The following is a 17,214-nucleotide window of genomic DNA, read 5'->3' as shown; positions in this document are numbered from 1 at the left end:
CGGCCAAACATGTCCTTTTTTTTTTTTTAATGACAAAAAGGGACACTTTCCGTGTAAAAGGGAGGGTTAGTTTGGGAAAGAGAGGTAGAGAGTTTTCACGTGACGAGGCAGCTGGATCCAATCAAAAGGGGATCACGATCACGAGCTGCGCATCCTCCAAAACGGGCGCTCGTGCTGGCTATTGGAAAGCGGAAGCTAGTGACACCCACGTCAGTAATGATGTCAGGGACATAGAAGCCGTAAGAAGACGATAGGCATTGATGGGAGGTTTCCGTCCCGATTAAAATGGTGTACTAAAAGTACCGATCAGAAGAGAAAAAACGAAAAACCAGAAGATTGAAGCATGGAGTTGCTTGTGCGGCAGGCCTCATCGTCATCGATGGAGAAGAAGAGAACGATAACACTTTGAGGTTTCTGGGGTCCGCCTGTCTCCAGTTTGCGGCCTTCCGAATTTCTCCCCCTTACGCAAGACGCCACACGAACAAGACGAAAATGGAGCATCCATAATGGTCGCCATCATTATTATTATCTCTCCCCCATGTGGTCCGCCTTTCGTTTGATTCTACTCCTGTACTGCTTCCAGTAAACTCATGCGAGGTTTACGGGCCATGAATCTATGGCACTGAATTACCGACCAGGTTAGGCCTTATCTAACTTGCCTTCTTATTCGGCGACCGTATCTCACAGTCAAAACTTCTTATTTTGATTCGAACCCGGTTCTCCTTCTCCTTCTCCTTCTCCTTCTCCTCTTTCTGAAGAATCTGTCGTCGAGCTTTTCCGGGTAAGAGACGGAACTACTCCCGTCGGGATGATCAACGAGGAATCGCCAGGTACCAACCGCTGGTGTGGGATACTAAATATGGAATAGACAAGCTTTAATACACTTATCCGATGGTGGTTGCGATTTCCCTGTTGAGATAAAGAACAGAAACCGTTCAGATTTGACTCGGGGATGGCAATGATGGATGGAGCAACTGCCATCTGACTCATCCCCCTTCTCATTACAAATATCCTACCACAACTAATGGGGGTTTTCTGGTTTCCACACACAATTAATTACGGACCTGGATCAGCCTCTCTCGGTCTTCTGGTTTGCGTCTTCATCGCTTTGCTTTTCTGGAAGAAATAGAAAATCTTATGCAGCAGTCGAACTCTAAACTAGATTGAAAATGGAAGCACCGCAATCATAAAAGTTCAGCACAGGCCAGTCATGGTCGTGATGGAGGTCTATGAATCTAAGGAGAAAGAAGATTGAAACAGAAGCGAGTAGGGGGCACGTTGTAAAGTGCTTTCTCAATTAGGTATAGCATTTCCCTTCTCTTTATTTATAGCTCAATCAACTTAATATATACAGACTAAATTTAAATGAATGACATAAATCTTAATAAATGCGTCATCCTTTAACATATTAAGTATTCTGTACTTGGTTTTTCGTATTTAACAGATTGGTCTTTTGGATTGTATTGGTTATACGTTTGACATTAAGTTTGATTCTAAATATGACACCTATAAGTGGGATCCACAGCTCAATTCCTATAAAGTTTAAAATTTAAATTATAATTTAACCCTTAAGATGAGTACTTTATTTTTGTAAAATTATTTCCACTATAGAAATCAAGCTAATTTTTAAAATCAAAGGAAGAACTAATGGTCAATTTACTCTATCAAGTGGTCATTGTCCTATTTATTGTACACACATAGTATGGTATAGTAACTTGACATTTCATAAGTGTAGTCCAATGCCCACTATTGCATGTACACACATAGTATGTTATAATAACGTGACATTTCATTAGTGTGTGGTCCAATACCCCAGTATGGTATAAGAATGTGACATTTCTTTAGTGAGTGGTCTAATACCCCGGTATTGCATGTACACACATAGTATGGTATAAGAATGTGACATTTCTTTAGTGCGTGGTCTAATGCCGAATATAACATATACAATCATTAATTAAACTGCCTCAAATTTCAAATCGGAAGCTAAAAATTCAAAGTATTCAAATCAAGCCCGCTCGATGCCACCGCTAATCACTTCCCAAACTAACCTTCAATTAGTTCATCTCATGGTTCACTCAATCATTCTATTTACAATTTGGGTCTTCCTGTTTTGGAGGATTTTCTTCCCAAAATAACCTGATTCATTCTCCTGTTCTTTTTTACTATTTTTACCATTTTCGCAAAATTACACGTTAGCAAAAAAACAGTTCAAATTGCGAAATTCAAACTGGACTTGAAATCACTAAATTACTCCACCATTACCTTGTCTTCATCTGTTTATCACCCGTAAAATAACCATTGAGGTGAGGACGTTACGGTCATTTACCACGGAAATCTAACGGCTAGGTTCCAATTCATACAGGTCACTTCGCCACGTGTCTTTTTACGAATGGGCTTACGGAACTCTCTTGCCCCACGTTTCACGCGTTCCCTCTCAATCTGAAATTTGAAAAGGGATTTTACGGTTCATAAATTCGGCCGGAAGGCTGCTCTCTGCGCCGGCTGCGTCTCCATGCAGGGCGACCAAGCTTCCCCTGATTTCGCCTTCAGTGCGGCTGATACGCCGCTTCCGCCTTTCGTCAGTCTAACTCCATTTATTCCCTCTTCGCGCCGGCTCTCCAGCAGTTTCTGCGAGCCCAGCCGCCCGGTTTCCTCGTCGCGGCGGTTATCCTGGGTGTCGCTTCAGGGACGGCTAGTAGGTGCCTCAGAGGCTACCTCTGCTAAAGCTATAGGAGGCGGCTTGAGCCCGGAGGAAGCTGTGGCATGGGAAGTCTTTACCCCCATGCAGCGTGTCCTCATCGTCGCCGTCGTCGCCGTTGCCGTTGCCGACTTGAAGAAATCTCGTCAGGTTGCGAAACTACAGCGTTCGGTGGAAATAAGGGTTAGTCACTGATTTTATTTTTTATTTTTTGACTATTTTAGATTTGTGACAACAGGGGATTGTTTTCTTGCTTTCTTCTAATTGTTGATTTGCTAGATTTATTAACATCTTTGGACTTTTTGGTGCTGAAGAAGAGTACAAGTTCTCTTCCTGTCTTCCGCATGCTTGATCACGAAGCGTACATTCTGAACAATTTTTCCTTTCATGGGTTATTCATCCGCATTATAACATACGTCGATTCTTCTTCCCTGATTCAATTTTCCAATTCTTTATTCTGGTTTAATGCATCCCTGTACTTTCCAGGACGAGATACTTGCAAACATGCAGCAAAAGCTCGATGACTTGTGTGAACAGATTAACATGATGAAGGATAGAACAGAAACTTGCCCCGAAACTTTGTTTTCCTTATATTTTGGTGAAAACGATGGAAGGTGTAATTTAAAGAACCCGACTTGCGAATCACGCCGACCTTCAATTGATCTCAAGGTATTCACTTTCATATCCCTGACAGGATGATTATGTTGCTTAACGCCTTATTGACTTGGACCAGAAGGGAGCAGTTGATAAAGACGATATTTTCAAGAAGCCGCAAGGCTGCCCGATGGGAGCAGAGCAAGAGGAACGCCGCATGTCTGAATTATCAGATTGGTGTTCGAGTGTCACCTCTTCTGCTGAAATCCAGGTATGGAGATTTTTAAGTTACAGTTTTCATTTCCAACAACAATTGTTCCTTGGGCATTTCAGTTTTATCAAAGCTTGTTCAGTTGATAATTCAAGGACTTGTAGACATTACGATTACAGTAACAGAGATGGGTGATAGTTAATTCTGCTTTAAAAAATCATTGAGCACTTAGCCCGGCACCTCTAGAAATCGATAAAGTAAGAAAAGGAAAACAATTTTTTAGTGGTTAGATGTGGAGTAACCCTCTTCTTCAGATTATTGGAAAGCTAATACTGAGCAACAGGAATATTACTAACTATTTATTTTTGAATTAGCTAAGAACATCTCTTCTGTCTCACAAACTCTGCAAATTCTATAATTGATGCAGCTTAGTTCACCAGCTGTGGACCAGGATATCTACAACCTCCGGAAGGAATGTGAAGAAAAGGATGTCAGTATAAAGGAGCTTGCAGCTGTTGCCGAGGCATCTGATGCTGCTGCTTCACAGGTACTTCTTTATCTACTTTCAGTGATTAGCAAAACCCAGAAGCATTTTCTTACCCATTGTTAGTTCGGTCGCAGAGGATCGCGGAATTGGAAGAAGTAATCAGGAGGAAAAACTTGATCATTACAAAATTGAAGAAGGACATGATTGTTCTCGAACAGAAGGTGAGTCTTTGGTAGATCGCAAAGGGTTACCTAGCATTGATTCGCTGAGTCCGAGACGAAGCAATTAAAATGTTAGTTTTATGCGTTTGCCTGTAGGTGCAGCAGCTGACCAGGCTTCGAAGGCCGTCTTATTCAGCTTCCGGTTCAAATGATATGAAGATACCCGCAATGGCTCCCAATGTTCTTTACGACTTGGACAGCAGCACCAGCCCGTCTTCTTCAGATTCCGATGCCCCTGCGAAACTTGGAGGGCATCGATCAAAAATACTGGTTCGCAGAAAGCCAAACATCCCTGACAGAGACAAAGAGGCGAGCCTTATGCATCAAGATGATGCTTGTGTGACAAGAAGCTGCAGAAATGCTGGGAAGCCTCCTGGTTCCTCCGTATCGGGACATGTAAATGGGAATCTCAAGCAGCGAAACATGAGCCCTCTGAAAGAGAAAAACATGAACCATGTTGTTGATCGTCCCATGGTTTCTATACCAAAGCAATCGGTGTCTGCGACTGGTGATCCTAAGAGGCATAGGAGGCGGGTTGCTCCAAATCCTAAGGATAACACTCCATCCAAGAGATGGCAATAGATCGTTATCTGGGTAATAATTTATCTGCAGCTTTTACAAAATTAATCTAGTATCCCCTCTAAAGCTCCTAGGGAGGGCAGTTCGAACTTTGGTTTTGGTTGAATCTCGTATCTAATTTACGTTTTGCTATGTAAGGGAAAGTTTTACATAAATTGAATGTAAAATATAGTTTATTGGAGAGGATTTAGAAGAAGAACTGCCCAAAATTTACCTTCGCTTTTATCAAATTTATTCAATCATTCTTTGATCATCCTATCCATTCTCCAGGCGTTGGCGCCGCAGATTTCATCGTCCAGAACAACTGCCAATTCACTGTTTCTATGAATTACAACTCTGAATTACATAACCAAAGGCTCAATAATGCCTAAAAACTCATAAAATATCCAAATGGTTTTCATTAGAGCACAGAAGAAAGGAAAAACTCTCATACACTTTACCCCCTAAAACTGGAAGGCCTTACAACCAGAAAAAGATAAAGAGTAGGGTTCCGGCGGAAAGCAAAAGAAATGTAACAGAGACAGACATGTCACTCGACAGATAGTATTCAGAGCACTCTTAAGAGGAGCAGCAGTTCCTCCCCCCAGTGGGTCCTTCTTGGCCAGGTACAACTATCTTTGTTCCCTTTAAAAGAGTTGAATTCCCCCCAGATTCATTTTCTTCATTGGCAACCAAGGCCTTCTTACTGATGATACGGTAAATCTCTGTCAAGACGGTAAGAAATGCGGTCTCAACATTGGTGGCCTCTAGAGCAGATGTCTCCATGAAGAAAAGATTCTCCCTCTGTGCAAACTCCTTTGCATCTTCAGTAGGAACTGCTCGCAGTGTCCCTAAGTCAGACTTATTGCCAATTAGCATGATCACTATGTTCTTATCGGCATGGCCACGAAGCTCCTCCAGCCACCTTGCCACATGGTCAAAGGACTGGCGCTTGGTCATGTCATACACTAGCATGGCCCCCACTGCCCCCCTGTAATAAGCACTTGTAACTGCACGGTACCTGAAACAAGTACACTCAGCTATCCATAAATGTCAAATGAAATATGAATCTAAGAATTGAATTAAGATTTATATTGTTTCAGCTAGAAAAAGTACATGAATTGAAGTGCATAGAAAGTAAATGGACATGACCAATTTGATGCATAACGAATAGAATAGTTGTCAATGCCAAGATTATGGGGTGGACCTGCGAAATTCAAAGCCATGTATTATACAAGACACTGCAGAAAACTTGAGACTTAAGAAAATGATATTCAGTTCATATTTCATGAAGAACGACGAACAACACAATTGACTCCAAAAGACAATGGGTTCCTTGCAGAACACTTTTTTTTTTTATTTGACAAATGTGAGTTTTATTCTAAAGCCGAAAAGCTAGAACAAAATTAGGAAGGGGGCAACATTACAATGAGAGACTCGACAATACCCTTTGCTTAGCAAGAAAATCAGCTTGTTGATTAGCTGATTTCGAAACATGACTCCAAATATAAAGAAACATTCCAAAAATATCTATATTGCTGTGGAAAATGTCCCAATGATGCCAGGGGGTTTCAGCTAACTCAGAACACCAGCCAATAACAACACCAGAAACCCCTTCAATTCATAACTGACCCCAAAAAACACACTTGAAGATGGCTAGATCATGCCGAAGGGCCTGAATCTCCGCTGCAGAGGAATCTGAAGTACCAAGAGGTCCAGTGCATGTGGCAAGACTGGTTCCATCATGCTATCAAAAGACACCTCCGAAACCTGCGGGTCCTGGGTTGCCAAGTGTACATCCATCAATATAAAGCTACCCCTCCAAAGAACAAAAACACATAAGACAACAAAGACCAACTTCTAAAGAAAGAACTAGTAAGGAAGAGCCCAGTAAATGCTGTAATAAAAACACATTTGCATGGCTGTCACTTAAGGACCTGGGCGAGTTATTGGATTCTATTAAGGTTGGAACAAAGGGCTGACGAGCTCGGAGGACACCATGCTAATATACCAGCATCAATAGCCAATATGCAATAGGCTTGCAGAATAAGAGCTGTTTTGGTGTTGACTGTAAAGACACATACCGGTACTTAGAGTTGTACTGAGCACATAAAAGAAATTCCTCTCTTCCATGACTACTGTTTTGTGTCACTTTAGAAGCTGATTCAATGGTATAAAAGAAAAATCACAAGCAACCCTGCTTAAAATATGGTTTTCTCATTGAGTGCAGAACAGCATAATTACTACAGGCAGTTTTCAGTCATTCCCATGTGTGGACAGAGTAAGGAAGGATTAAAAATAAAATTTCTTTTATCACTCGAGGCAGTTCAGAATGTTTATTATACAAAAACTTTGACCTTTTATTGGACACATTAAACTTGTATTGCTTGATGCATGGATCTAAGAACAGGCAGTTATCAGTCATTCCCATGTGTGGACAGAGTAAGGAAGGATTAAAAATAAAATTTCTTTTATCACTCGAGGCAGTTCAGAATGTTTATTATACAAAAACTTTGACCTTTTATTGGAAACATTAAACTTGTATTGCTTGATGCATGGATCTAAGAAATTTGCAATCGGGGTTGCGTCAGCAGTGCTTCGTTTGTTTCCCCATTTTAGCTTCAATTTTCTGACCTAAAATAAAAATTAATAAGTTGATCTTTTCTTTTGAGTTATGTTGGTTAGGTTACTTTCCCAGTGTAAAATATCACTCTATTTTGTCAGTCCTACAATTCCTTTGACAGATATAAGTTCATTTCACAGAAACTAATGAAAAATCAACACAGAATCAACAAATATTTCACCAAAATCTAATTCCAAATTGAAAGTTAATCAATTAGCCTGACTAATTTAAATCTAGATGCTGCTGATTGGACATAATGATTTTGACCTGGTTGGAGTATTCCTGTATCATCCAACAAAAGGCAAGACTTCTTTTGGAGCACCATTAAACCAACCAAAGAAATCATGCAGGGAAAGATACCTTGGGCTGAGTCATTAATTCAGAATCCTATATATACGACCTTTCCAAATCCCTGATAGTGAAAGGCTCAATGAATGAGGCATTTAACTCTCTTGGTTTCTCATCAGATAGCGAAAATGAAAAGTCCTATAGAGTTTGTAGTCTATGCAAAATTAGAAAAAAGGGATGAACAGGTTAGAAAATTACGACAATTGACCGGATTCCAATTCACACTATGCTAAAAGACTATAACACTCAATGACAAGTGATAGATTTGTGGTTCCAACCAACTGAGATCACACACATTACCAATGAAACTAGCTGTAGTCACGACGAGATTCGAAGATTAAGTCCAGCTCAACATTCAACACCACATGAAGAAATTGACAGGTTGCCTTACAATACGATTCAAATGAATGAAAAGAAAATAAAATAAAACTGATGTCAAGGTTCTCATTGGCACAAAAATGGATCGATTCCAGAAAAGGTATTAGCAATGTTAACCCAGTAAAAGAAATGAAGAAAGACAAAAATCAGTCAAGCCTTAATATTTTTACCCAAAAAAAAAAAATGTTTCTATTAAAATAGATATTGAAAGTGATTATACCGGAGTACTATTTTAACAGTTTCAGATCCAGATATATCCGTAGCTAAGCAAACAACTCCGAAGCTAACAGACAATATTTCAGACTTAAGAGATATAAACATAAATACGATCCCAGCATGAAATCTAACCAAATTCAACCTTTCTTGTCCCGCCGTATCCCATATCTGTGCCTTGACTGTCTTGTGATCGATGACGAGTGTCCTTGTCTGGAATTCAACTCCAATCGTGGCTTTAGAATCCAAACTAAACTCGTTTCTGGCAAAGCGAGCAAGCAACTGTGATTTACCAACAGCAGAGTCTCCAATCAAAACTACTTTGAAAACATAATCAATTTTTTGATTGAAATCTCCGTATAGCTTCGACATTTCTCCTGACAAATCCCCCAATCTCCAAGTGCCCCACTTCCGCCCTCAAACACACAGTCGCGGGTTCAAAGAATCGAGGACATGGAAAAAGAGATAGAATCAGGTGGAATCAAACATTATCTGAATCCAGAAGGGGGTCGAGGTAAATGAGAGACGAGAAAACCTCTCATCCGATCAAAGTTTCTCTTGTTTTCTCTCTCTCTCTCTCTCTCTCTCAAAGAGTTTACCTCCCTGACGTTAGGAGGAGAAGCAGACAGACGGGAAATTTCCTCCTTTCTTTTCTCAATCTCGTTTCGCTTTTCCTTGGGCGAAGGATTCAAACTTCAAAAGTCAGAGACGTGAGAGAGGAAAGAAGGCTGGGAGAAACGGAAGAATTGCATGAGCTGCGCTTTTGACATGGCTTTGCTCCAAAGACATTGGCAGGTAGCCACGTGAGCAATGAACCAACGGTTTGTGCGGGCGGGGTCGAGAACGGTTTATACTATAATCATCCTAATGGAGACATAGACGGGGCTCTCTGCCTCCTCCTTAGTCCTTGTAGATTAGAGGAAAAACCCTCCAAGTGGCATACTATTGTCATTGGAAAGATGGATTGAACCATGCTCATCTCATACACCATCATTTTTTTCCAAATTATGTTTTGACTTTCTTAGAAGACAAGAAGGAAGATGTTTATATTCATCCCTCAGTATGAAGGGTATTCATGTGATTTGTTTTCTTTCGAGTAAAATTATAAAAGATCTAAGGGGGGTGATTAGGGTCTCACTTCGAACCTAATCTTTCACAACCTCATCTTCATTCTTGTGCTCCTCATCTCTCTCTCCCTTCTTAAGTCTTTCTCTCCTTCTACTCAGTTGTCTCTCTCTCTTTCCCTCCTCTTTACGTTTTTTCCCTCTAAAGAGCTTTAAGGTGCATTAATAGAATCCTAAGATTCAACATGGTATCAGAGTAGAGGTCTTAGAATTCTTTTTTTTTTTTTTTTTTTTTTTTGCTTATCTTATATAAAGGCTGCAAGGAATAAGTCAACAAGTTGGTGCTAAGATAGCTCAAATCAGATAAATTCTTCTGATTGGTTGATTATCCTTGTTGCTAAAGTGGTGAAAAGGTGAGGTTGGGTGGTGCCTTCTATTTTTAAATATTTTTGTGTTATGGTGTCTACTCAGTTTGGTTCCCAATTGAAGATTATTCATTCTAACAATGCCAAAGAATATATTTTTATTGAGTTTCAATTTTTTTGTAGTAAATATGGGACTATTCATCAAACTTCATATATTTACACTCCACAACATAATGGAGTCGTTTAATTGAAACATCTAGTTGAAGTTGCTAGAGCCCTACTACAGTGTATGCATATTTCTCATTTCCATTGGCCACATGCCCATCTGACTGCATGTTTTCTTATTAATCGCTTGCCCTTATTGGTCCTTAACCACAAGTCCCCATTCTTCGTGTTGTTTTTGTTGATAATAATGCCTTTCCTCTTCTATTGAAAGTTTTGGGTTGCACATATTTTTTAATGATACATCTCCTTGTTCTAAAAACTTAGACCCTCATTCTATTCAGTGCATTTTTTAGATACTCCCATACCCAAAAAGGATATGCCTGTTACAACTCCCCTTTGAAAAAATTATTTGTATATGTTGATATTACTTTTCTTGAAGAGCAGCCTTACTACACTTTAGGATTCTCACCTTTCTCAAGTTTTCCCAAACCAATGGTACTATTGGAATATCCACTAGGTTCCACCATTGCTTATCCTCCTCTATAGCCTCCTTCTGCATTGGTTGACCACTCTCTCGCGGAGATTGATCCTCTCTAGGTAAGCTCTCCCTCTTCTCCTATTGTGTTTGGTCTTCCTTTTGATACTAGGCCTATTGCTATCCACAAGGAACCTAGGTCTTGTACTCAGCTTTCTACATCTCATCCCAATTCTAATTTTATATCTACCTATCGGTTATCTTCTAGTTATTGCATTTTTCTTGCTTCTTTCCTTAACACCTCTTCCTAGGTCTTATGAGAAGACCCTTTAGCATCCACGAAGTAGAGAAGCTAAGGAAAAAGATATGGCAACCTTTTATGAAAATCAGCGGGATGCAAGTGGGTGTTGACAGTCAGACATAATTTGGGATGGCATAATGGCAATAATTAAAGCTTGTCTGGTAGGTAAGGGATATACACAATGTTATGATATTGAATATGATGAGACTTTTTCCCCAATGGCTCAATTAAATTTGGTACAAATCATCTTAACCCTTGCTACCAACTTAAATTGGTCCCTTTATCAACTTGACGTTAGAAAAGTCTTTCTTAATGGTGATATTAAAAAGGAGATTTATAAGGATCAACCACCTAGTTTTATGGTTGAGGGGGAGGTTGTGCAAATTACAAAAATCTTTATATGGTTTGAACAATCATCGTGAGCATGGTTTGATAAGTTCACAGTAGATGTATGATAGATCACTTCGTTTGTTAGACATACTAACAATGGAATTGTTCTCCTAGCTATATGTGTGCATGATATTATTTAACATGAAGCGATTCAAAAAGTATCAACTAGTTAAAGGAGAGTTGTGTTTAGCATTCAAGACCAAAGACTTGGGTCTCCTTAAATATTTTCTCGAGATTGGGGTGTTGCAATTAAGGCATGGTATTGTTTTATCACCTTGCAAATACATTCTTGATTTACTCGGTGACACAAGAATGTTGGGGTGTTGTCGTGCAGACACTCCTATGGATACTAATGTGAAGTTATGAAGAATATTGGTAGTGGAAATGAAGTAGATGTTGGAAAATATCAAAGGTTGGTGGAAAAATTGATTTACCTTATAGTTACCAATCTTGATATCTCTTGTACAGTTAGTGTCGTGAGTCAGTATATGCATAAACCTCAAAGTTCTCAATCACAAGCTTTGGAGCAAATCCTCCAGTACTTAAAGCAGTCTCTTAGACATCCTCTCCTATACAAATGTCATGGCCATATTAATATTGACGGTTTTGCATATTTTGACTGGGCAAGCTCTCCAAATGGCAGGGAATCTACTTCAAAATACAAAGTTGTGGCACAAGTTAGAAGTAAACTGAACATTGATCAAATCCCTTTTATCAGAATAGGGGTTCGATAGGGATACTTAGGTAAAGTTTCATTGTGACAACCAAGCAACAATTCACATTGCATCCAATCCGGTATTTCATAAAAGAACAAAGCACATTGAGGTTGATCTTCACTTTATCAAAGAAAAATTACAAGTTGGTATCATAAGCTTTGAGTATATTTCATCTCAAGGTTAAGTTGCAGATATAGACTTCATGATGTTTTTGCCCTGGCTTGAGGGAGAATGTTAAAAGACAAGAAGGAAGATAGTATAGTCGTAATTTGCCTTTAAATTCAATCTTCATCATCAACCGTCAGTATGAAGGGCATTCATGTAATTTGTTATCTTTTGAGTAAAACTATAAAAGTTCTAAGGGGAAGGATTAGGGTCTCACTTCGAACCCTCATCTTTCACCCCACATCTTCACTCATGTGCTCCTCATCTCTCTCTCTTTCAACTCTTTCTGCTCTTTCCTTCTCTTTACTTTTCTTCCATCAAAAGATCTTTAAGGTGCATCAATGGAATCCTACGATTCAACAAACATTTAGGCATTTGAAATTTTCTCAAAGTTTATGTTTTTAATTGCTTGAAGGATCCAAGAAAGTCTCCTTCTTATGGAAAGTATTTAAAGCTTTCTTCTCATGAACTAATAGGTGTGCCCTTTCTTTGATAATTAGCTAGTTCTTCAACCATCCTTAACTATCTCCCATATCTTTTGCAATATAAGTAAAACTTTATTTATATGCTCACTTTTCATAGTTATCTTTGTTCAATTGTGAAATATGTTGTCGGAAATTTATATGTTCACTTTTTATAGTTATCTTTGTACATTAAGTTTGATAAGCCAACATGGTATCCCTTTTTCTAGTGACATCATTCATAAACTTTCAATATGAGTTATAAGTGATCTAATTCTTTTTGCAACCAAAAATCATCGACAAAATTATATATATGATAGGTTTAATTAAAACTCAAATACCTCACTCATTCCCTTATTATTCATCATTATATAAGGTACATATTAACTTAAAATAATGACACAATCTTTTATAAGTTATCATACACTATGATATGACTAAAATACCCATTCTACCATTTACTAATGCCTACCAATTGGAGAATGAATTTGATGCCCATGGGTGTTTTGCTAATACAGAAACCAGTCTTGGAAACCTGAGGAAGCAATTTGCAAGGAAAGGAAGAAACCAATTTAAATGAGTTATGACAAGTATATTCGAGCTGGAGTTATAGCAATGAAGTGTTGATCATAGTGACCAAAGGTTTGGAAAGAATAGGAAGATAAGATAGAGATTAAACAGCCTAGTTTGCAATTGATTAGCTGCCTTTTGGATATTGGGTGGAAAAAAAAAACAAAACACTCGAAGAAAGTAAAAATACTAAAATGTACACTTAACCTAAACTGAAAGGCAGGGAAAAGGCATATAGGGGAAGGGAAACAACAGATTCCAGAGCAAAGAAGCTCACCTGCAGAGTAAACAAGTCGGCAACCAGCAATTGGAGTAAAAGTTGTCATTAGAGGGTGCAATCTTTTCTGAAAAGCCTGCCTTCTATCTTTATCCTTCTTCTGAACCTGGCTTGACCCGTTTTTATCATCTCATTGACATAAGAGTGTTTCTCTTGGATTGTCTGTTACGTTGATTTTGGGTCTTCTTCGACTCCTTCAAACTATTCTTCACAACCATCTGAATTTCCTTGAAATCTGATTGTTTCTTTTGAATGGAAATGTGACTTACATCATTGGTGGAAATTATGGAAACAAGAGAGGCTTCGTTTCTTGGATCCTTGACGCGCTGTGGGGAACTCTCTGCAGGGATAGAGTCTTCCAGGATTCCAAGGTTGTTACATACGGAATCCTGAATGGTTTGTGGGGTTTCTTCAGAAACACTCGGTTCCTGGGCTGCTTGAAAGGTTTGTGGGGTTTCTTCAAAAACACTCGGTTCCTGGGTTGCTTGAATGGTTTGTGGGGTTTCTTCAGAAACACTCGGTTCCTGGGCTGCTTGAAAGGTTTGTGGGGTTTCTTCAAAAACACTCGGTTCCTGGTTTGCTTGAATGGTTTGTGGAGCATCTTCAGAAACAATCGGTACCTGGGCTGCTTGAAAGGTTTGTGGGGTTTCTTCAAAAACACTCGGTTCCTGGTTTGCTTGAATGGTTTGTGGAGCATCTTCAGAAACAATCGGTACCTCGGCTGACGGACTAGAAACACGTGCAGGGGTTCGAGGAGAATTCAGTGCTTCTTGGGTTCTCCTTCGCATCTTAGCTTCATTTCTCAGCCGAATTCTTCTCCTTTCCATGGCCTATAACATGATTGAAGCGTGGATTGGCCATCAGTCAAGGTAATATGAAAGTACTGACTATACGACATCAAAGATGTTAACACAGCTGGGTAAGAATGAGCAATGATTGAGGACTAAAACAGCGAAAGTAGCACCAAAAAAATACACTTGGAGAATGATCATGTCCAATCGAAGAAACGAAAAAAGAAGACAGAGGAAGAACGGATTCAATAAAAAGTAAACGACACAATCAGCCGAACACCATCCACAGCAGAGCACTAAATCAGCTATCTGAATCTCCTATTTACCTGCTGAAAAGGATCAAATAAGACCAAATGACAGGTCCTACCAGCGGAACACAAAACATAGGAAATTAGGAGGGAACAATTCAATTTAAAATCAACTGGAGGCTATTAGAATGGCTCAGTGACATCTGAAAAACCTTTACAGCTTTGTAATTCTCTCCAAACTGATGCCAGACAGCTCCACCCAGTAAGACTAAAAGGAAGTCCAAATACAGGGAGCGAATTGCATCAGGAAAACGAAGAAAACCTCAAAGAAATTTACATAAATACTGGTGACCTGTATTTTCTTTTGCAGGGTGTCTATCCAACCGACAAAAGACATTAGAAACTAAGAAAATAGGTAAATGAGGTGGAGAATATTACAGCTACAATAGCAGTAACATCACGGAGTGGAGTACGCGGGTACCAAGATGGCAATGGGCTTTTCTTGTGCCGAGCTCTGCGACGCCTCGATCTGGAACTCTCCGGGGGAATGTTCTCCTTATTGTCCGACACAGATCGATAAACTTCATTTTCGTTCCTCGATCTGTCGGCAACATAATAAGCCGGTCGAATCCCAAAAGCAGAAGGTGAATCTACGACACCACGTCCAGGCAGTCTGTCTCTCGCTTCCGGCATTATATCTAAACCCAAAAGAGGGAGGACGAGAAGGAAAACGATCCCTACTTGAAGACGACAAAGAAAGAGATAAGGATTTGTGTCTTTCTCCGGATTGATCAGATTGAAGCTTTCTCAATCTTGAGCTTCTTCAGGTGCCCCGGTAACTGAGAGAGTTTCCAGCAGCATATTATGCATTTGCATCGGAGAGAATGAGATCTACAGTTGGGAGGGCTGAGGCCTTCTCCGAAATATTTTGTGTTGTGTGAGACGTCGAGTAGCGTGAGAGTCTGGGAGACGTTTGGCTCAGTTTTCAAATTTCGAAATTTAAATTTTGAGTGAGCGGGAAACTTGCGCTATAGATGGGCCCATTTTATTTCGTTGTTTGATGGGCCCATTTTATTTCGTTGTTTGATGGGCTAAGAAAGAGTTCTTGGACGCTCGAACTCGTACTCATAAATAGTAATCGTCTGAAGTCATTTAAAGAGGATAATCTGTGTTGCAAACTAAATTTCAGCATCAATTGAACTCTCCCTTTCATTGTCTTTATTCTTTGCCTCTTCCTCAGCATAGAACCTTTTTTTCTTTGTCTCTTCCTCAGCATAGAGCCTTTTCTTTCTTTGTCTCTTCCTCAGCTTAGAGCCTTTTTTTCTTTCAATGGAGCCACCAATATCATTCCTCTTCAATCTACTACTTACTCAAGAGCTTGCGACTCTTGCTGAACTCTTGACCCACTATTGTTTTTGCTGCTTGGTTTGTTGCAGTTGTCGGTCTACAATTGATGCTTTGTGGTGCAAAGACATTGCCAAGTAACTCTTCAATCCTCTCCTTAATTGATGGGTATTTCATTATTTTTTGGGTCGCCAGTCTTGGTCTTCTTTGAAACTGTACTTTTTGAGGATTTTTCGGGAAGTGGCTTGCCACTTTTTTTATCAAAGCCACCTCCTAGGATGAGCTTTTTATTTTTATTTTTTTAATATCCTTGTTTTCCCTTGGATTTTATGATTTAGACTCCTGATTCAACTATGTTTTGAGTCTTGAATAGTACTTGCTTCTTGAAGGTGTTGGATTCCTCCTAGAGCTGCTAGCATTTTGACAATCTTTTTTTTTTTTTTTTTGTAGTGATTCTTGGTGTCAATAAGGATCTAAAGTGACATGCATAACCATCAAGATTCAACTTTGGACTAGAGACTTGACACAAGTTGACATTCATAATGCTATTGAAGAGAATAGATGATTTCTTCACCTTTAGAGTCGTTGTACAACTAGTTCAATATTTTGGTGCCTCAACTTGCAAACATTGACATAGATGGTCTTCCGACTTTGGTACCAATGTGAGCAATCACCTTGGTTTGGCTCGATGGTGCTACTGAAGAGAGTAGATGACTATCGATTCACACTGAAGTTATGTATTACATACAACCATTTGTTGTTATTCATAGTTCGTTGTAGAGACTGTGAGTGTTGCTTGTTCATTCATGGCTATTGCTACTTTAAGAACCCCTTATTGTTGTTCATTGTTCCTCACCGAGATCGTAACTTCTTGCTTGTTGGTTCACGATTGTCGCCAAGTTTCGTGGGTGCTGCTAATTTTATGGGAGGGATGGAATGTTGTTGACTCACTATGATGAAAGTTTCAAGCCTGTTTGAGGTCATTGCATCCAAGACCATTTGAAGTTGTTGAAGGTTGCAACACTTGTTGTTATTTATAATTCTTTGTTGATCCTTGTTCACGTCAATAGTTTTTTGAACTTGTGGTTCATCGAATGTATTCGTGAAGACTCTTTGTGCTTCATCAGATAATGACTGACAAAAAAATGTGATCATTTTTAAATTCATTCAGGATTGAAGGTAGGTGGGGCACCAATTTGCATCAAGGTTTGACCGCATTGCTCACACAACTTGTTCGAGGTTGCACACTGGGAATTGTTTGATGTTCTTGCTACATTTTGAGATTGTTATTGTTATGACTGGTCTGGTTGAGGTTGTTGCACCCTATGCTGTTTGAAGTTATTGAAAGCGTCCATGAGAGTTCTCCACCCTTTGTTACTTCTACGGCCTAGTCTTGTTCGAGATTTTTGTGCTTGAGTCCATTTAGGATTGAAGGTCATTGGGGCACTGATTTGTTTCAACGTTGAGCATTGATTACTATTTGATGTTCTTGTTGGATTCAAGCCTATTTTTGCTAAGTTCGTAGTTTCAAAAACTTGGCTCAACTTGTCT

The 17,214-nt window shown here is 39.4% G+C and overlaps 2 protein-coding genes across 4 annotated transcripts; one reads left to right on the top strand and one right to left on the bottom strand.

The window, feature by feature from the left end:
- The first annotated feature begins 2,512 nt into the window (after positions 1 to 2,512).
- Positions 2,513 to 4,988, top strand: LOC137940734 (uncharacterized). The gene is made up of 6 exons (XM_068785869.1): positions 2,513 to 2,881; positions 3,185 to 3,367; positions 3,432 to 3,563; positions 3,931 to 4,050; positions 4,125 to 4,211; positions 4,308 to 4,988. Exons 1-6 carry the CDS (start codon positions 2,513 to 2,515, stop codon positions 4,791 to 4,793), a joined length of 1,377 nt encoding a protein of 458 aa, XP_068641970.1. The 3' UTR covers positions 4,794 to 4,988.
- A 65-nt stretch (positions 4,989 to 5,053) lies between these two features.
- Positions 5,054 to 15,233, bottom strand: LOC137940015 (ras-related protein RABA4c). 3 transcript variants are annotated; one of them, XR_011110305.1, is made up of 3 exons: positions 14,758 to 15,233; positions 13,281 to 14,110; positions 5,722 to 5,790 (listed from the first exon to the last, which is right to left on the bottom strand). XR_011110305.1 is itself a non-coding variant. In XM_068784912.1 (2 exons), exons 1-2 carry the CDS (start codon positions 8,701 to 8,703, stop codon positions 5,349 to 5,351), a joined length of 669 nt encoding a protein of 222 aa, XP_068641013.1. In that variant the 5' UTR covers positions 8,704 to 9,110; the 3' UTR covers positions 5,054 to 5,348. The 3 variants fall into 3 exon arrangements, 1 of the variants encoding a protein (XP_068641013.1); XR_011110306.1 differs by lacking the exon at positions 5,722 to 5,790 and adding an exon at positions 11,693 to 11,742; XM_068784912.1 differs by lacking the exons at positions 13,281 to 14,110; positions 14,758 to 15,233 and adding an exon at positions 8,477 to 9,110 and having other exon boundaries at positions 5,054 to 5,790.
- Between the last annotated feature and the right edge of the window lie 1,981 nt (positions 15,234 to 17,214).

The sequence above is a fragment of the Aristolochia californica genome, unplaced genomic scaffold (assembly GCF_029961685.1).
Source record: "Aristolochia californica isolate CCGP_79_NKW_82.1479 unplaced genomic scaffold, dmAriCali1.0.hap1 SCAF_9, whole genome shotgun sequence".
NCBI lineage: Eukaryota > Viridiplantae > Streptophyta > Magnoliopsida > Piperales > Aristolochiaceae > Aristolochia > Aristolochia californica.
This window is presented reverse-complemented; position numbering and strand designations above follow the sequence as displayed.